Source organism: Etheostoma cragini, chromosome 7, assembly GCF_013103735.1.
Source record: "Etheostoma cragini isolate CJK2018 chromosome 7, CSU_Ecrag_1.0, whole genome shotgun sequence".
In the NCBI taxonomy this organism is placed as follows: Eukaryota; Metazoa; Chordata; class Actinopteri; order Perciformes; family Percidae; genus Etheostoma; species Etheostoma cragini.
In genome coordinates, this window is record NC_048413.1 from 13954087 (window position 1) to 13975070 (window position 20984).

Genomic DNA, 20984 nt, shown 5'->3' on the forward strand with positions numbered 1-20984 from the left:
CTGGGTTGATGAATTATTTTAAACCAATCAACAATCGTCTTAGGTCACAAAGACGGTAGCTCTGCAAAATAGTCTCGGGAAGTAACTTTTTTTGGTAAAACATTTGCACATTGCAAAAGAAAACGGCGCAAACAGTATTAAATTAAGTTAACTGTTCACACAATACGGTAGCATCAGCTGTTTAAATTAGCTGGATACACGGTTAAATGTAACTTGCTCTTGCCAATGTATCGCCGTGTATACTTTGTCCAGAGCAAATCCCCACCAATCGGTCCCAAGATGTACCAGTTAGATATTAAATGACGTAAACATATTCTTTCGAAATCATTCCCTGAAAGAATCAAGCAGGCCTGCCTTGCAAAATCGGATAATAAGTGTCACTACAAGAGTTCCCTTTCACAACACATGTAATAATTTGATGCTTTGTTGATATACCAATTTTTTTTTACCACGATGCTTTACCATTTAACTATTTTTAATTTGAATGGGAAGATTGGGAAAGGCAAGAAACACATTCAAACTGTCTAATTTTCTTGTATAAATTTACATTATCTTGGTTAACACGGAAAACCACTTCTTATACTGTGTAAAAAGTAGAAAGGCGGGGAAAGAATCCCTGTTTCAGAGTTCACTTCACTGATTCACTTTGTTACCTCAACTAGCCACCATGTGATCAGCTGCCCATGACCTGCAGTGTACGTCACACAGACAGTTCCCTACTCAAACAGGAAACCACTCAGCACAAACTCAGTTCCACTAAGGGGGAGCAAGGAGACACTATTCTGTAAAAAATGACCAGCATCTATGAAGGTAAATTTAATTTCTCTATAAACTGTAAATGTTCTAAGTGGAAATGGAATCAAAGCAGTCAGATAAAAGTTTATCTCAGTCTATCCATTCTAACATGAATGATGTATGCTTGATTATTTCTGTCTGTTGACCGATTCTCTGTGTATTATTGTCCAAGTCTATGTAATGCCAGTGGAGCGTGCCTGTTTTCTCCTAAGAAGTGTCTGAGATGTATTGAACGTCAAAGAGGCCATGCTACCCCAAATATCCCTTTGATGTGATCTGTATCACCTGCTCATAAGCCAGTCTGTGTGTGTGTCTATGTGTGTGTGTGCGTTCATGTGTATGCATGCTCCAAATTTGTCCAGCATGACGGCATCCTCCAGCGACCTACTAAACATTCTATTATAGAGTTATCACCATCCTATCTACGGACACTTAGTGTGTTCACAGGAGCTATAAGATCTATTAATGACAGGCTACCCTGGGGATAAAGAAAGAAAGGGTCCCAATTATGCAGATCTTAGCCCACAGAGGCCAACCATGATGGGTACATACTGTAGCAGCAGTTAAGGACCTGTCTGTGATCATTTTTTTTGCATCTGCTCGTTTCCCTCTACATGCCTTTCATTGCACCCTTTGCATCAGGAGAAAATGGTTGACAACAGGCACTGACACCATCTCTGAGAGCCAGCCAAACGCTTCAGAAGATTTTGGAGTTCCAGTGCCGCTGTGTTTGTTCAAGGCAGTTCATCTCTGTCGGCAGATCTAAATTTACAGGACAATAAATTATCACAGATCTGGTTCTCTGTCTTGTACGCATGCATGTGAGCACACTTGTGCACATGCACAGTGTGGCTTTTCTGTCCCTGGAGGACAATGTATTTTTAGGATCTGTGTTGTATTCTGACCTTTCATTAGCTTTATAGATAATGCTACTGAATTTTCAGCTGATTATCATCCAAACAACCAGGCCTGGTCCTTTTATCCTCACAGCTACTTAACACACATACATTATAATTAGATTGAATTCATCTACAATAAGTCATCCTTCAATCATTTTAATAAAATATTTGGAATGGAAACTGTCCTTGGCAATCTGAGTAATAAGATCATCAATTAGGCTGGAGCACTTGCTATTACTATGTGATGTTAGTCAAGTCAACTTTTTTTATTTGGCCAAATATCAGATATCAAACAGTTACTTCAAGGGGCTTTGCACACCCAGTCTTCCCTAACTTGCTTCAGTTGATCTCCTTTTTGTCTCTTCCCTTGTTCATGTTCCCTGGTTCCCACCCAGTGTTGAGTTTGCTACTGTGAGCCATCAGTACAGGGTATCTGCCAGGTCTGACGACATGCTGTCTACTCTGCTCCAGCCTGCCAGGGGATGGGAATACATGCTGAGCTCATCCCTGGACTGCATGTCTGGTGACAGCCCACAGCATAATCCCCAAAGGGGACACATTACTGGGCCATTAGTCCAACTGTTCCACTTACAGCGCATGCCTCTGGCTTTCTCTTGGTTCATTCAGACCATTCCATTTTCTTCCTGCAACTTTCCTTTCAGAAATAATCCTGACTGATTATAATAACACAGAAATCAATTGGATTAGTCCAAAACCGCCACCTCTGTAAATCTCACCTTTATCCCTACTTCACCCCAGTGCAGCATTTAAACATAGCAACCCCTGTCAGTACTTTTCCTCTGAGAAGATGGTTGCCAGATTGGACCTTGTACATCAGGGCAAGCTTTTCCTCCAACTGGCGGAGGAGAAAGCTGGGGTCAAGTTTACAGGCAGAGAGAGAGAGAGAGAGAGAGAGAGAGAGAGAGAGAGAGAGAGAGAGAGAGAGAGAGAGAATAGGTCAGCCGTGTTTGTGTTTTTCCCTAATTCCTTTTGATTTAGCAGAAAATTGTGAGCTAAGCTGCAGCGCAAACAAATTCACCAGAGCTGAGCTACTTTGCCTCACCTCACGGCCTCCTACAAACCTGTACCCAATCTGGTCCGTATGTTTGTGAATGTGCCTGTCCCTAAAAAAACATTTAGAAGTGTGTGTGTGTGTGTGTGTGTGTGTGTGTGTGTGTGTGTGTGTGTGTGTGTGTGTGTGTGTGTGTGTGTGTGTGTGTCCAATTTTGACAGCAGCCTGCCTGCGGAGCTCTAAACAGAAATGCAAATGTCTCTAAAAGGAGCTTAGCTTTAACAGCAGCTTTCTAATAGTTTCAATTCCGACAGGGATTTTCCTGATTTGTTTACTTGTTTGTTAGCATTACTGGGTCAGCTGAATCAACTGTGGTATTCTTAATCCAATATCACAAACTCCACAAAGAAGTTCAAGTGTACGCTAATGTGTGAATTGTTGTTTTTGGAAGAGTCAAGCAGTCGTTTTTTGAGTTTTTGAAAGAACGTTGGTTACTTAAAAGTAGGTTTTAATCTGTCAGGAGTCATTCAAGGACAAAGAGAAATATCAGAGATTTGTAGATGAATGAGAACTCCCTGCCAAGCATGAAGACAAACTAAATGCACACAAGGATGGGAAAAAACGGTAAGGATGGTTGCTCTTCATGGACAATACTGTGTGAGTTTGTTTGTGTGTGTGTGTGTGTGTACGCAATATTCAAGCGCTATATCTCAGCACTCTCTCTCCTACGCATGTGGTTCCTATTTAAGCCATAGTGCTGTTCCACTGGACGATTTGGCTCTGTTCTCCCAGTCCCACATTCCCTTTCCATTGCTTTTTTCTCTGACCTTCCTTTCTGCTGTACTTTAGGTGGTGCAAAAATATTTAAAAGAATGTATTAATATTATTATTATTATTATTATTTAAACAATGTCATGCTTACTTTATATTTATAAGGGACAGCACTCATTATTTAACATTAATATTATGTAAGTGCGCTGGGTTTTGCCAAAAGTAGGACAGCACGTTAGGAGGAAATGTGAAATTGTGATTTTTCGACGATGTTGTGATTGCGATATGATTCACAATATTGGAGGGAATGATCCATTTTTTTTGTTTATGAATCTCATTTTCATTGAAACACAAATAAAAAGTCCATATTACGATATCGATAAAATTGCAATTAATTGAGCAATCCTAGCCAAAACACTTATTTTAATTTGCCCGGAGGATATTAACATTAAGAGCTACAGTATGTTATGCCGAATTTATTTAAAAGTTGTAGGAACAGCATGAGCATGCAGCATGAGTAGAAGTTTAGTTTATTATAGAATCCCCATTAGCTGTGGCCTTAAGCACACCTATTAATCCTGAGGTCCAGTATAGGAAGTAAGTACACTCATATACATATCCAGGTAATATGATATAGATCATATTGTATGTTAGATAAAATATCTGTGTGATTACCATATCCACCTATCTGTGGCTGCAATTAGCAATTGCATTTCCAAGTTAGTTTACTGGGTTTTAAAATGGAACATTGTTTTTGTAATTATAACAATTTCTACAGAAGAACTCATCACATATGGACCGTCTAGCCCTTAACAGCATCATCATCCACAGGATGACAGGCAGGCAGGCAGGCAGACAGGCGGCCAGGCAGGCAGGCAGGCAGACAGACAGGCGGCCAGGCAGGCAGGCAGGCAGGCAGGCAGGCAGACAGGCAGGCAGGCGGGCAGGCGGGCAGGCGGGCAGGCGGGCAGGCAGGCAGGCAGACGGGCAGGCGGGCAGGCGGGCAGGCGGGCAGGCGGGCAGGCAGGCAGGCAGACGGGCAGGCGGGCAGGCGGGCAGGCAGGCAGGCAGGCAGTTTAGGCTGGCAGGCGGGCAGGCGGGCAGGCAGGCAGACAGGCAGGCGGGCGCGAGCACGCACGCGCACGCACACGCACAAACACACACACGCACACACAAACAAGAACGCACCTCTCGCCATCCATCCATCCCTCTTTAATATCTCCTTCTAGTCAAACTCTGTAACCCCGGCATCTGCCCAATGGGCGAGAGAAGCCGTTAGCAGCAAGCCCTCCCTCATCTCTCTCTCTCTCGCTCTCTCTCTCTCAGCTCTGACTCTGTCCACAGCGCACCGATAAAGGAGAGGTCGGGTACGAGCATCCAACCCAGATACAGATTCACACAGCTGACAGAACTGCAGCGAGTCTCGCATCTGCAAACATTTGGCTCCACCTGTGATTCGGATCGTATCTCTTTCTCTGAACTCAAAACCAGGATACGTGTTGGTGGAGCTGACCGGAGAGGTGAAAATAACAGACACTTGTTGCTCATCTAGTTAGGTAAACCTCCTGTCGGCAGCCAGAGGTGCTCAGTGAAGAGTCTGGTGCGCACATGGCCCCGAAAACGCGCTCCTCACACTCTTGACAGTCGCGCTACTATTACTATGGAGCCACACACTGGATAATGAGGCCTACCTACTGAATGGGTACTTAACTTACTTCACATCAAAACTTTGTCTGTTAAAGTCAGGCTTTCCTCTCCTGAATTTTTATATTTTTGGGAACTTTTGGTGCATGGTAAAAAGCGCAGAGCCATGCTGGGTTTAAACAGGATTCTGAGCCTCCGCGCTGCCCGGATTCGAAGTTGTCGTTCTCCGGGAACCAAACTCTCACCCCGGTCTTCACCATGCCAAAACCCCGGTGCCAGTTCGAGGATTTACTGTGCGTGTCTGTTGCTGCTATTGCTGGTGACGCCTCGGGTGGACTCTTCATGGTGGTGAGTAACTTACACCTACAGGCTACCTGCCTGCCAACGAGATTAATGGGGCCGATTTTGAACATGTTTTTGGACGAAACAATCAAGTCAACTGTTATTATGATATTAACTAAATGCAATGAAGGGTCTAACTTTAAAAGGGAGGAAGGCTAGGGAAATGGCACACGATCCGAACATCAATCATTGATCTAAATAATTTGAAACGGAGCTGGGACGTCTGCCTATAGCTTCAAATATTTCGTTAGAAACGTCAGGGATTCAAATTTCCAACGAATTTAACTTATGATGACCATTTTAATAACTCCTGCAAAAGTAAAAGCCGTTCCAATTAATTCAGAGCAGCGACTTTCCAACAGCAGACAGACAAGGCCAATGTGGGTTTGCTGATTTATTATCGCGGACTCAATGGGTAGTCTGCTGTGCTTTTCTCATCTATGTTGCTGCAACATTGATACACTTTATTTTTCAAGTTCTTATTAGGGATTTTTTGCTGCAAAACATCTAAACGCATTTGAGTTTTCATAGGCTAATATTTTTCACACATGAGTGCATTGCCTTGTCATTTTATGGGGAAATGACTGCAAAGAAAAAACAATTAATCTGTTTTTCTGTCATCGCTTAATTTAACTCAAAATGACTTGCTCCTGAAAAAAAGATTAGGAAAAAAAAAGGAGCATTAATACTGTAAATAACCTAAATTATGAATTTGTGAGCGAGAGTCAAGCTTCTGTTTCTGAAATGCTTTTTCTCTTTGTGTCAGTTTGTTGGCAAGCCATATCGAGCAATAATAATAGAGCGATAAATGTAATTTATGTCGACGCTATTGGCTGAGCGCGTGTTCAGCTCAGCTGGGGCCTGCATTCAACAAGGTAGAGCAGTCATTAATTTACCAGGTACCACACAAACACACAAACACACACACACACACACACACATAACACACGCTAAAATACCACAAAACCAGCCATCTAGAGTGAGGGGTGAAAAAAAGTCTCATTGCCTGCGCAAATACGTGAAAATGTCCATGGGTGTGAGTGTGTTTATAGGAGAAGTGTGTGTGTGTGGGTGGGTATGGAGGTGATGGAATGCCTAATAGTTTGTGTAGATTAAAAGCAGTTATGAGGACTGGTGGGGAGAGTGGGTCGAGGCTCTGGCTGTGGGCATTTTTGGCTCTGATGAGAATTTAGTGCATCAGATACAGTATCTTACTGGTTTATCACATTTGTGTGGGTGTACAATAAGTGATGATATGGACAGATCTAAAGCTTTAACGGAGGTGGGGGGGTCGCAAAAATATTAGATTTTCTTTTGTAAAATATTAACAGCACCCACCATTGTCAAGTAATTGTCAAGGTAATAGTCTGAACATTAGTGTGCATGAATTTGCCAGGCAGCTGCGAGTTAGACTACTAGCATAACAGAAAAGTGAAAAGACTTTGCCTGTTTGCTGCATTTGCTTATTTATATTACGCTTCTTGTGTGATCCAATATTACATTGTGGCCAATGTAATATCAGCTGTCATCATAAGTCAAAAGAAGCCTTCACTGTTTGTGTCCTACTTGTCTTTCTTAGTTCACAGTAAAGTGGCAGGGCTTTACAACACTTTGTTTTAGACCTGTTGATAATGATTTACTATCCTATAAAATCCACAAGTTCTCCTGACTCTCAGAGAGAAAATTAAGTGTAAATTGCTGCTCTGGATCTTTCCTTTGATGAGCATTCTGTTCTTCTTCCTCCACTCTAATCCCACTCTGGGGAGCAGAGAGCCTCCAGTCTCCATCCTCTCGCCAAGCCTCGTAAAACACGACCACAAAAACTACACGCTCCCTGACCTCCATTCGCTGACCCGTCCAAAACCTGCAGCCACCGCGCTGCAAAAGGTCTAATACACACAATTAGGTTTAGAGTATATTTTGGGAAAACTCAACACAGCATTTGTCTTGATAGGCTACCGTAGGAGTCTATTTTATTAAGGCACAGAGAAAGATTGGAAGAGGCATGCCAGAGAACTGTGAGTAAGATGAGCATGACAGCGAACATGCAAAAGAGAGAAAGGAGTAAAGTGCGTAAATGGGGTCTTCGTTTGACAGGGTTATTGGAGACCCCAGACTTTGTGCTGATTTGTGACGACATGATTTCAACGATCCCATCGGGAACCATTTAAATGCACATACACAAGCAGGTCTTGTGGGGAGAGGTTAAGTGCTTATTTATTTGGAGAGGGAAGTAAATGGTTTCTACTCCCCTCCTGCTTGCAAACCTTAAACTGTTAAGTGTAGTGAACTCTGACTCACAGAGGATGGTTACTACAATTCTCCTTCACTCGCCACCTTTGAGAGTATGTGTATCCACGTGTATACACATACCATATGAGGGCACTTTTAGTTGTTATAAGTAATTGCAATATCCCACCGGTCACTTCAGTACATCATATTCCACATCTGAATCCCTCTAAATGAAGTTGGTGTGGATTCAGTTCAAAACCTCCTAGAAGTTTCTTGTGTTTCTTGCACCTTTAGGTACATCGGTGCGCTGGGGGCCCGTGTGATCTGTGACAACATCCCAGGCTTGGTGAACAAGCAGCGGCAACTCTGCCAGCGCCACCCAGACACCATGCAGGCCATCGGCGAGGGCACCAAAGAGTGGATCAGAGAGTGCCAGCACCAGTTCAGACACCACCGCTGGAACTGCAGCACACTGGACCGCGACCACACCGTGTTTGGACGTGTCTTGCTACGGAGTAAGTCCATGTGGGTGTCCACATGTCCACCTGACTGATTATTACTGACTAAGTGGCCAAAGAGTAGAGATACTGAGCCTGAGCCCCATCTGCTACTACGTCACTCCTAATTCTCATCTGTCTTCTTCATTTTTACTGCCTTATCTCTCCCTTCTCCACTCCGTCCTTCTCCTCTTGCTCTGTTCTTTCTCCGATCTTTGCTTCTCATCCTCACACGCTCATGCTCCGTGTTTATAGTTGCTAATGGACTGTTGTAATGCCTTACACCTCGTCAATAAACACATGGGTTTTTAGACGCAGTCTTGTCGTCGTTTTGTTTTTACACTCCTGCCAGACCTCTCTGCTTTGTCACAGATTAATACCCATACACATATGCACACAGGCACACATGCATGTTACAACACACTTAGTTTACATAAATACATACATTTATGTATGAAGGGTTTTATAACTTCACAGTCTGAATCATGAATAATTATTTAACAACAGAGGGACAGCAGTTCTTCATGTGTCTTGAGCAAGCTGGCTATTTTGCATGAGAGATTAAATGATGACTGTTCTATAAATTGACAATGCCACATTATTTTGCAGTAAAACTGCAGTAGCCATTGTAGATTATTACAACAGCATTCTGAATGCAGAGCTAGTGATGCACCTGTAAGTCACTGTTGCATGCAGTGCAACCAGTAAAAATGTAATAATGCTACATTTTAGAGGTTATAGTTGTGGAGTATAATTTCCTTTGACTTTGTGGTTTTAGGAGCACGGAATAATGGTAAATGCTTTACAGCAGTTCATTTGAGTGAATCTCTTAAGGTTGCACAAATAAGGTGCTTGTCTCCACAGACTTAGTATCTGACATGTTATTGTTGTAAAGAAAAAAAATAGCAGATATGAGATACAGGCTGCATATGTGTGTGTGTGTGTGTGTGTCTGTGTGCGCGTGTGTAGAACAGGAATAAACAGTTACGCAGATGTAAATATTTAGTGAGATATTCTCCCTGTCAGACAAACAGCGCAGGTTTGAATGATGACCACAAATGTCCTTCTCTATCCTCCCCAACATACGCCCCCTCAACAGTACCCACTGCCCCCTTCTCCTCATCCCAGAGATGGAATAGGACATTCCAGTGAATACAGAGAAAGCAGGTTGGATCACTAAAAACTCCTCTATCCCAGGCTGGTTCAGATACTAGGTCTGCAGAGTGAACCTTGTTTTCAGATACAAAATCGCTCTAGTATTATTAAGTACTATATCAGTTAGTTTTGTGATGTTATTTTAAAGTGCTGGTTCTTATTTTCCATTTCTTGAAAATAAGAAGTACTGCATCACTCATGCATTTGAGTTACTCTGCTGGGCAGTGTTGTAAATTCAAAACTAAAATTCATTAATGTAATGCATTATTTATCCTAGCCTGCAGATTATGTTATACTTTCCTAATCATTTAAATACTGACAACTTGATCAAACTACAACATTAATGTGTTTGTGCATGGTTAGAAACATGGAAAGTTTAATAGACGAAGAAAAACAAATGTACTATGCAGCTTTTGATAACAGGCAACTGTGAGCCAACCTGATAAAAATTTTTGTTATTTCCACATACAGAGTATTCGGAAACAAAATATTTTCAAAAAGAGACCAATACATCAATGCTTTGTGTATAGTTACGCATGTGAAGCACAGCCTGTGTAGACTGCTTGATTAAAATAGGAACTAGGGCTGGCCGATGTGGCCTACAAATGAAATTTCAATTCAAGCTTGGGAATGTCAAACGTGTGTGTGGGATGAATGACAAACACGGCTGAAACACATTTTTTGTAGACAAGGGTCTAAAATTGGGTTTTAAGAAGTAATATTTCAGACTGAATGTGATGCTAAAGGAAAGTGGGGTCCAAAAACAATATCCGGGGAACATGAATGTGATCTTTGTTAGATGTTGAGATTTCTTGTGTGCAAGTTACAAATAAATTGGCTTGGTGGTGGCACAAGATGAAAATATTTCATAGTAACCAAAAACATCAGGATTCATGCTCTGGGAACCAGAAATAACAGCAAAAAAAATAGAAACCGTGTTTGAGATGATTTGTCATGTTTCAAAGCATTGGGGTAAGATGGTCAGAAGGCGGATTGTGGGGAGCCTTTCAAATCTTTACCAAAGTCCAGGGTAGCCGTGATAGCTGTTTAAATATCTGAACAAAAGTGTTGTGACCAGGATCATATAGACATGGACATTATGGGTGGGGTTGAAACATCTATACACACATGAATTGTGATTCTTCCCTTGTATGATTCTGAATCAAAAATGATAATAAAGTTGATGAAACAAAAAAAAAAGCTACGTGTAGGATTCCCACGCCCTTGGGACCTGCTTGCTTTTACTTTACAATAGAGTTTTTTCAGATACCAATACCAGTAACGGAAATTCCTCAGATGCTGCCTAAAATGCTGGTATTGGTAAGTACCCGAGTCTACGCACCGATCCGATACCATAGCTTAAAAATATGACTGACTGTCACACTAGAAAATAAAAGAAGATTCTATGGCATTGATTCTCTGTATGTATTTGTTTATGTTTCACAAAGGGTTTAACCTGAGCCAGGCCATACAACAATATTCATGTTTCCATCAACGTACTTTTATGTATGTATTTGCATTAGAAAATGTTGATGGAAATGGCAAAATAAACATCCTCAAATCTGCAAAACAAAATATTACGCTCGCTTGATGTGGTGTTTGCCTTTTTCAAAAAACAGTTAATGCGCAAAATGAAAGATGGATGCAGCTTTGCCGAATATGTTGTGACGTATTGAACATGTAACCCACATGACTATAGCTCTAGTATCCATTGGATGGGGGAAATAACGGGCCGGGTCGGGCCAATATTTTCTGCCACTATCCTCATAGTATTTGTGTTTTACTTTACTAATATTATTGGGTGGGGAGAAAGCTATGCCAGCTTCTCCGGTAGCTCTGGGTAGTGCGGCCAGTGGGTTGGCATGCAGACCGTGGCAAAGGACAGTATTAATTAGGTGATGGATACAAGAAAGCCTCTTATGTGGTTCCAGGGCTTTGATTATGTTGCTGCCTTGACCTGTTACCCACAGGGAGGGAGCTAGGGTCAAGTTTTTATTTACGTTTCTTCATTCGGATCCATTTGCAATCCATTCCATTTTGAATAAACAAACAACGCAGTTTACATGATTCGTCCTTGTTGCATTATTCATTAACATATTTCTAAACAGATTTCTGTAGTTCAGACAACTCAGAATTGTAGTTGAGAACATCAGTTATAACGGCCCAGGTATTAAAAAATTGGGCTCGGGCTCATAATCATAATAAATACTTACAGATAATGTGTCGGGCTGGGCCGGGCTCGGGTAGGGTCGGGCTTGAGTTTTTGGCCCTAATCTAAGTTCTACTAATGATAGCAATAATGTCACTACCCTACAGGGTTAGTAACATACAGAGGTTTCAACGTACTGGTATCGTCCAATACCATTACCAGGCAATACACAAGTTAAAGTTAAATAATGGTACTGAAAAATCTCTACTTTAAGAAGCTGATTCCATACAGCAGATGAATTTATACTCACAGGGAATATTAGAATATAATTTCAGTTGTATCATTTTCTTCTATCTGAAACAGCAAGCACGTTTTTTAAAAACCCTAAGTATGAATGCACCAAGTGAACACCACAGGCTGTGACTAAAGACAGACAAGTTCTTCTGTCTCTAGCTGTTGTCTTTTGAGGCTTCACTCCCACGGGTGCTGCATAAAGCAACTGTGACTAAACACTATATCTAATTCTCTATGTGTCTTTGGCCACACAATAGATGAGTCATATTCTAAGGATCTAAAGAGAACAGAAAAGAACAGCAATGGTAAAAAATGCTGGCATGACATCTCCCTGGTGCTGATTAATGGGGTATCACTGTGTCTGTATTTAAACAATTTATGTGAGCAGAGGAGAGCCCCGGAGCTGGGATTATTTCCATGATAATATTTAAACAGAACTGTCCTATACTCCACAGCAGTCCTGATGTGCCCCCGTCAGCTGCACCTTCATGTCCTGATGGCTCACGCCCAGGCCTGGTCATGGCATTATGTGTATCTGTGCAAGCATGCTAACATGTGGGCTGCACAGTTTTAAGTCTTTAGATCGTAGAGAATCTCTTTAATTGCATGATACGAGTAACAAAGTCTAAACTCTTTTTTTCTTTCTTGCTTATGTGCTTTCTCTCTCTGTCTCTCTTTCTCAGGCAGTCGTGAAGCAGCATTTGTCTACGCCATCTCCTCAGCAGGAGTGGTGTATGCGCTCACTCGGGCCTGCAGCCAGGGGGAGCTGAAGACATGTAACTGCGACCCGCACAAGCGTGGACGGGCTAGCGATGAGAGAGGAGAGTTTGACTGGGGTGGCTGTAGTGATAATATCAACTATGGAATAAAGTTTGCCAGAGACTTCATAGATGCCAAAGAGAGGACTGTCCGAGATGCACGGGCGCTCATGAACCTACACAACAACCGTTGTGGCAGAACAGTAAGTATGCAATTATAGCAGAATCAATTTGGCTAAATTACAAAACGTGTTTTATCAGTTTCATCTTGTAGTGTGTATATATATATATATATATATATATATATATATATATATATATATATATATATATATATATATATAGCGTTCTCGTTATCTCGGTTTCACCTGCACTGTGATCAAATCTCTATCACATCTCATCATCATGTAGGTGGAGCGGAAAAACTGTGGTTGCAGAGTTAAGGGACTAAGGGATTTTTTTACAGACCGCATTCACACCTTGCTGGGATTCAGTTACCAGGCACAGTCAGTTAGCTAGTTAGGAGGATAAACTAGGTAGGTTACATTAAAATGATTTTAAACTTGATTTTTTTTTGTACGAGTGACAGCCCTAGTGTATTTACACCTTGCGTTGACATGTTTTTCCTCATACGGATAAAGGATTTGGTTACAGATCATGTGTTAGAGGGATAGTTTGGATCTTTTAAAATGGGTTTTTATGAGATACTTATCCACAGTCAGTGTATTACCTTGAAATGTAGTGCTGGGGGCAGCAGCAAACATATAATTTTCCTCCTAAAAATCAATCAATATCAATGTAAGTATACACTATATTACCCACTTTACCTTGCTGTCAAACAGCCCTATACGATGGCAACATAAGCCATCAGAGCGCTCTCTTTAAAGCCCCCAGACTCCTTACAGAAACCGTGACTTTACCACACAGAATACAGGAGTTAATGGTCTACTATAGTTTGCATAATAGTTTTGTTAGTTTCTAACCCCCTTAAAACACCAAAATCACACAATGACACAAACATACTGACCGATTGAGCCAGTGCTAGACCAGCAACTGCTGGGTTTTGTGGGGTACAATGATTGTTTTTGTCAAAGGAGTCTGGTCATTTTAAAAGAGAGCATTGATGTATGTAACGGCTTCAGCTGCCCGTCGGAAAGAGCCTTTTGGCGGCAAGGTAAAAGCAGTAAAAATATTCTAAATAGAGTGTACATTTAAACCGATTTTTGATATTTTTAGTTGGTCCTTTTTTAGGTGGATAAAATCTGTTCTGCTAATGCTCCTGTCCACAGCAAGACATTGCTTAGCTTTCGTGCTGGTAGTCGCCGGTACTCGTGCCTGCTTCTCTAAACTGGGGCATACCAACAGCCATAAACTGTAGGTAATACACTGACTATGGACAATGATCTCATAAAACCCCATGACAAGATCAAAACTATCCATTTAATACAAAGTGTAAATAGTCTGGTATGATGTCTGAGATTTATGTTAATTCTTTGTAATGTTAGTGATTTTGTATGTGGTGCTATCAGCGTGGGCAAACACATTAAGAGAATTCAACAGCAACACCTCTTTCCAGAATGTCTCCATATCACTGGGTAATGCAGAGACTTCACTGCCAACAGTTTTAATCAGACTATCAGTATCTTAGATGAAAACAGTGCACAGAGATCTATGGATTATCCAGGGTGCGTTTTGAAATATTCAATACTTTGAGCACTTACAACAAAAATCCTTTCACTTTTATTGTATTGGAATGGAGTCGGAAAGTTCAAACCTTGGCAGATGAAGCCAAAGATTATCTAGGCGACTAAAGATAGATACCACAAGAGGTGCATTAATGCAGGGTACACACCACATAAGAATCAAGCTTATATTGAGCCTGATTCCCCCTCCCAACAATTGTAAGCAAACCCCCAATTTGGTTCTAAAGATTATCTTGCCAGATTTTCTTGTGGTGGTAGGGATGTTACCAGTATTCTTTACATCCTTAAGGTCATTTTATGCTTCTGCGTCGAATCAACGGCATACCCCCGCAGACCCCCCTGCGTCTACGACGGACCCTATGCTGTAGCCTGACGTGCACCTCAAAAAATGTTGTCTACATGAAAGTCTCTCGGCTGTGGCTTGGTAGGGTTGCATTTCCCGGATGTTCTTCTACATAAACAACATCAACAACAAATCAAGGAGATGGTTAACTTTTCCTGCTAAAGATGTCTCACCTTGGTCAGAAAAGCACAGGGGAGACACTTTGTTTCTCTCACTATGACTCTTTAGTCAGTACTCACTCCAAAGCCTATCCCCGCCACTCTCTCACTTTTCCCTCTACCACACACACCCCACACACACACAAACATGCCAGCTTGACGCACGCACTAGCGCACAAGTATAAACACCAGGCCACTTACGTGGAATACAGCGAAAGCTCTGCATGGAGCCTTTACAGTCCATACAGGAAAGCTGTCAGGTTGTTAAATTTTCTGATGACACAGCGCTCATTTGGTTGATCGAAAATGATGACTATAGCTACTATCAAAATGAGATAAAAGCCTTTGTTTATTAATGTGTTACACATTTCCTGTAACGCAACATTAAGAAAAATAAAGAATTAGTCAGGGGGGGGGGGGGGGCAATGCTGGGGTAACTGAGAGGGCCAGGATTGATAGAGTGACTAAAAGGGCTGGGTAAATGGTGGGAGAGTTAAATACAGCGGATCAAGTATATGATGATCATCCGGTAAAAATGAGACAGAAAATAACAAGGGACCCAGGTCACCCTCTTCATGGTAATCTGACTGGTAGGGTTATGGAGCGTAGTGGTAGGCTTAGACACTCCTGTGACACAAATTAATGATATGCGCTCTCTTTCTTTATACCTCAGACTATAGCACAACAAGCACTTTAAACGTTCATTTTTCTAAGTTTTTTTTAATTTTTTTTATGGTATTTATGTATAGTATCATATTTAAGGTTATTTGTTGTATTGTATTTATTGTCTTGTTTTTATGGGTATGATGGCAGGTGTGAGCATTGAACTTTCCATTTTTTGGATGAAATAAACTTGACTTGACTGGGCTTGACTTGATCCTAGCCAACCAATATTCAATATTTTAGATCTGATATCCTGTGTTATGTGGGGAACAGCGACAACAGCCTAGTACACAGTCTAAACTTGTTTTACCCGGGTCGGGCTTCTGCGGGAGAGAGATGCTCATAAGGAGCTTATACAGCGGATCACAAAGGGAAAAAGCGTGTGGAGGGAACGAGGAGTGCTAACAGCGCTAACGGCTACACTGAAAACTGAGCATTAGTTAGCCCAATTGTTAACTTACACTCACCTAGGCGACCAGGCTTCCGGGGAAGAGTTCTTTAACCGTCCTGACCGGGAAGGCGGTGTTATCAGCGGGTGCCACGTGAGCACCAATCTCTGGCAATGGCCCAGCTCAATCTATTCTAAAGTCAAGTTTGATTGAGGGAGACTTCTGGTTTTGAGATTAGGGAATCTGGTTGTTAGTTATTGGAAATTGTTAGTGTGTGGTGTGATGTTCTGGCCAGAACATTGCTTTCCACACACTATAGAAACCAATAGGTTGAATCTGTAAATACATGTCATGTGTGAGGACATTTTTAACGTTTGTTAAGATTTGAAAACGATCTTTGAGTGTGGGGCAGTGAGAAATATGTTTTCATGAAATTTAAACCAACCCTTTACCCCCTAAACCAACCTTAAACCTTAGCTCCACATTTTTGGTACATGTAAAACCAATGTGACAAAGGCTATAACAACATACTCACAACTCACACTTCTCTTTATGTATTTAGGCAGTGAAGCGGTTCATGAAGCTGGAGTGTAAATGTCACGGTGTGAGCGGCTCTTGTACGCTGCGGACATGTTGGATGGCCATGGCAGATTTCAGGAAGACCGGTGACTTCCTGAGGAGGAAATACAACGGGGCCATCGAGGTGACGATGAATCAGGATGGGACAGGCTTTGCTGTAGCAAACAAAGCCTTCAGGAAGGCCACCAAGAATGACCTGGTCTACTTTGAGAACTCTCCGGATTACTGCCTACAAGACAAAACAGCAGGTAAGACGGCCAAAAGGAGAGAAGAAGAAGAAGAATGTGGATTGAACTGAAAGACGGAGAGAGGCAGTTTCTCATGGGTGTTGCTGGATTGCCCTAACTGTGTTATGTTTTCGTAGTGTTATGTGTGGTTGTCGGGCATATATGTCCATGCATGAATAGTGTGTTTGTGTGTGCAAATGTCAGTGTGTGTGTGTGTGTGTGTGCGTGTTTCTGTGTGTGTGTATGTGTGTGTATAATGGCAGTCAGACAACACAGAAGGCCTCCCGTGTGATGTCGGTGGAAGCTAATATCCTTGTACCCTGGGGACATGGTTGTTTTGTGACCACCTGAACTCTATCAGTCTTTGTCAACACACACACACACACACACACACACACACACACACAAAAACATGGTCCAAAGGAAAAAAACGTTTACGATATTTGGCACACCTCCATCAGTCAGAAGGTCTAGAAGTCCAGTTCCTGCTCATCCTTGCTCCCTTTGTCTACCTCTCTCTTCTTCCCTTCATCAATCCTCCCCCTCTTTCTCACCTTCCCAGTGGAATCCACAGCCTAGGGACACAAGCATCTAATTTAAAAAAAAAAAAAAAAAAAAAAAAAAAAAAATCACTTCTTTCTGTCTGCCACAGTCTCTCCCTCTCTGTCTGTCTGAACTAAGCGTAGCTGGAGGGCAGAGTGGGCCTCAGAGTGTGAGAGCCTGTCTGTCTGTCACGCTCCACTGTCCATTTAACACACACACACACACAGGCTTCAAAGGGAGCAATGGCTTGGGAAAAGCAGTGTAACTATAGGCCACTCTACCAACACTGCATAGTTGTGAGTGTGGGTCTGTTGTTCTATGGGCAGCTTGTTGTGATAGGTAGCAGTTCAAACAGGGAGCTTCTCACTCAAAACACCAGCACTAATCTCTGTGGGGATGACATTCACATAAGACACAACCAATATGCCACTGCATTAAGTAATGGACAAATTGGTAAATACTACGATACACTTAACAACTGTGAATAGCATTATACTGTGGATTAAACATTGAACCAGATTCACACAAACTCCCAAGTCTGAATGCAGTAAATATAACACCACTCAAATGGTGGGCTATGAAAATGGGAAGGGAGTGCAAAATGGAGTAGCTGTTTTTCATACAGCAAATGTTACAGCTAAAGTTGTTTAAAAGGTAATATTACAAAAGAGTACATTCATTTCAGGAGGAATAAAGCTACAATGACATGTAAGAATACATACAATGTTCACACTGCATACATTTAATGGCAGCTGCAGTTAAATCAATTTTTGTTCAACTTAAAATCCTTAAGAATTCAAATTGTAATTGCAAGTGCTGTAATATATACCCACTAATGTTAGAGTAGGCTGGTAACTCATGAACACACTTCTTTTTTTAGGGAAAAAAAGGTAAAGTAACCTTCACTTATTAGACTGCATTGAGCTACAGACCCATGGGACAGCAGCTGGCCATGATGTGATGATAACACTGGGGCTGCAAATAAGGCTTGTTAACCTGCCAAATCTTTTCTCGATTTATCGACATACGTGTAAAATCCCAGAAAATGGCAAAAGGTGTCCATCACAGTTTCCTAAAGCCCATGGTTACATCTTCAAATGACTTGTTGTGTCCAGCCAATAGTACAAAACCAAAGATATTCAGTTGTAGCAAATCCCCATAACTGAGTTGCTAAAACAAGGTATTGTCTGGCTTTTTGGCTTGAAAAAATTAACTTAACTATGAATCCATTATCAAATGAGTTGCTAACTAATGTTTTCTTGATCCACTAATCGAGTAATCAAGTAATAATTTAAGGACTTTGGCTCTCTATAGTCCTGCCGGTGGTTGTTTTCAGTAGAAGAACTGGCAGAGATATAATATAAAAGACCAGTAACTATTTTTACTTAACCTCTATCTTTTGTGCTCTGTGCAGGCTCCCTGGGCACGGCTGGGCGGGTCTGCAATAAGACATCACGCGGCACAGATGGCTGTGAGGTCATGTGCTGTGGGCGGGGCTACGACACCACAAGAGTGAAGCAAATCACGAAGTGTGAATGCAAGTTCAAATGGTGCTGCGCTGTGGAGTGTAAGGACTGTGAGGAAACGGTGGACATACACACGTGCAAAGCTCCCAAAAGAGCTGAATGGTTGGAGCAGACCTGAGGACACGCCCCCTCTGCCCCCTGTTATGAAACCCCACCCCTTTCCCCTTTACAGGACATCCTGTGGAACATGGCATTCTGGGAAAGTGTGTCTAAAAGTGCTCTGCGTCTCCACCCTCCCCTGCCCCCAACTCGGTTCATCATTGCATGGCTTTTCTACCTGTCTCTCTGAATACACTAGAATTCAGTACCCATCAATATGAATTAACAAACGTTAGCCCCTGTTTGTGAATGGCCCTGTGACTGAACTGCTGGGATCAGATAATGAACAGTCTAACCAGTGAACATTTTGGGGTCTGGGTGGATTGGGCTTCCATTTAAGATTCAGTCCAGGCAGCCATTTTTTCTAGTGTGTGGTTCTGGGTTAAAATGGTTTGCTGCTTTCCTGATGCTTTAAAGACACATTTTTACATTAACTGAGCCTACAAACGTATTCAGTATTATAACAAGATCATAGACTCACATAACTTTCTTAATTGTAAAAATACACTTTTATCTACCAAAAACTGGACTTTGAAAAGTAGCTTGACAAGTGCACTTTGAGAAGTGGACATCTGGGTGCAAGTTTGGCTCTGTGTGGCTAAACTGTAGTCCAAGCAGAGGACTACCAGAAGACAGGGAGATGGACACTAGATGAATAAATGGACAGATGCATCATAAGGACTTTGAATGCAACTGTAAAAAAGAGAGAGAGAAAGCTGTTTAAAGTGATTTATTTAACTAGTAAAGTGTTGTTTCATTTCTCATCTGCGGATGAGACTGCACTACATTGGCTGACAAAGGAGAGAGAAAAGAACACTCCTATTATTATGTTTATACGGTGTACTCTAGTTTTGTTTATGTAAGACAACAAACTGCTGCTGAGAGAAAAAAAAGAAGCTGGCCTCAATGCTCATTCAGTCACACATAACCACAACATCAGACAGATTTCAATTCTCTGCTCTCCAGCTTGCTTGTATAACATTGTGTATATTGCCTTATCTAAACAGATGTTCATATGAAATATATGGTGAATCAGTATGCAGGTATCTTTGTTTTTTGTTTAGACAAAACAACATAGAGGTTGAAGGTAAGAAAGAGACTAGATGCAGACAGAGCAGAACTGATCAGTGTGGCCGAGCCGGTCAGTGAGTAAGTTCCCGTTGTACTGCTGTCATCACCTGCCATGACATTCCCATCACACACATACACCATCGCTTCTCCTCACCAGCATGAGTGAAGAGACACTGAGGCAGTACAAATGCAATCTATGTTGGTAACAAAAGGCTGATTCTGTGTGAGTTAGGGTGGGTCTGTTATATCAGTCAAGGGGAGGGAAGTGTTTGATTAAAGGCCTACCTAAACCCCCAACCCCTGCTGGTCTCATCCCACCCCTAGCTATGTGGAATTCCAGGTGGGTCCCAGGCTAATGACTAGATGGCTGTAATTACCCGGGGCTGTTGATAGCTGGTGATTGGACATGGTTGTGCCACAGAGGACCTAGTGTAGGCTCCTGCTGGGACCACATTTAATCAAAGGCTTCTTGGCCGGCTTATCAAAGTGAATACTTTCCAGCAATCTTCTCTGCCTCAGCCCCCACTGCTCCCCAGACTCTCAGTCCAGTTCCGTCTCTGTTACATTCACGTCCAGAGACTCCTGGTAATGTGAGTTCAAAGGGATATTGCACACAAGTGCAAACTTAAGACAAAAGCAGTGTGTGTAATCAACTGCATGGATGCCATAAGCATGTATTCATTGCCTTTTTACTCAGCAACCCTGTATTTTCTAATGACACTTTTACATTGTTCAATGTGTCCCAGTGATAAGATCACCACTCCTTGCCCAGGCTGGGGACAGGATGTAGCCACGTTCAGGCCTGACTGGACACACAGAAGGCATGACACAGGAAATGCAAGGCATCTGCCCTGGAGATACATTGACACAGGAAGCAGACACACACACACAGATATATATAGCAACTGAGATACTATAATAGAAAATACTAAACTGCTCTTCTGAGTCCCCTTAATCAATACGATCTCTTTCATGTGATTCTAATATTACAGTATAATGAACTTTTTTAATCGACAATTATCATGATTCCCCTTTCAGTCTACCAACTGCCCCAAAGAGCCCTCAACATCCTAGAATAGATCTTTTAATAGCCATGGGGGGCCCATATAGTTAAATAAGTTAAGCTTTATTTTTC

General features: G+C 41.9%; 1 protein-coding gene and 1 long non-coding RNA gene across 5 annotated transcripts in view; one reads left to right on the forward strand and one right to left on the reverse strand.

Annotated features, from left to right (window-relative positions):
- Nucleotides 1-716: 716 nt before the first annotated feature.
- Nucleotides 717-19816, forward strand: LOC117947642 (protein Wnt-2b-A). The gene is made up of 7 exons (XM_034876764.1): nucleotides 717-810; nucleotides 3227-3330; nucleotides 4822-5469; nucleotides 7990-8210; nucleotides 12474-12751; nucleotides 16367-16631; nucleotides 18568-19816. Exons 3-7 carry the CDS (start codon nucleotides 5288-5290, stop codon nucleotides 18795-18797), a joined length of 1176 nt encoding a protein of 391 aa, XP_034732655.1. The 5' UTR covers nucleotides 717-810; nucleotides 3227-3330; nucleotides 4822-5287; the 3' UTR covers nucleotides 18798-19816.
- Nucleotides 2020-20984, reverse strand: part of LOC117947668 — a 30289-nt gene continuing 11324 nt past the window's right edge. The window contains exons 4-5 of one of the 4 annotated variants that reach the window (XR_004657286.1): nucleotides 2432-2550; nucleotides 2020-2344 (exon numbers count right to left, since the gene is read on the reverse strand). This is a non-coding gene — a long non-coding RNA (uncharacterized LOC117947668). Of the gene's footprint in view, nucleotides 2350-2431; nucleotides 2551-16364; nucleotides 16613-17062; nucleotides 17186-19310; nucleotides 19472-20984 lie in introns of those variants that run through there. The other 3 variants (XR_004657287.1, XR_004657285.1, XR_004657288.1) reach the window with 3 other exon arrangements.

Coding starts and splice junctions, on each gene's coding strand:
- LOC117947642 (XM_034876764.1), top strand. CDS start 5,288: ATGCTGGGTTTAAACAGGATTCTGAGCCTCCGCGCTGCCCGGATTCGA. Junction 8,211..12,473: donor TGGACGTGTCTTGCTACGGA/GTAAGTCCATGT, acceptor TCTCTTTCTCAG/GCAGTCGTGAAGCAGCATTT. Junction 12,752..16,366: donor ACAACCGTTGTGGCAGAACA/GTAAGTATGCAA, acceptor TTATGTATTTAG/GCAGTGAAGCGGTTCATGAA.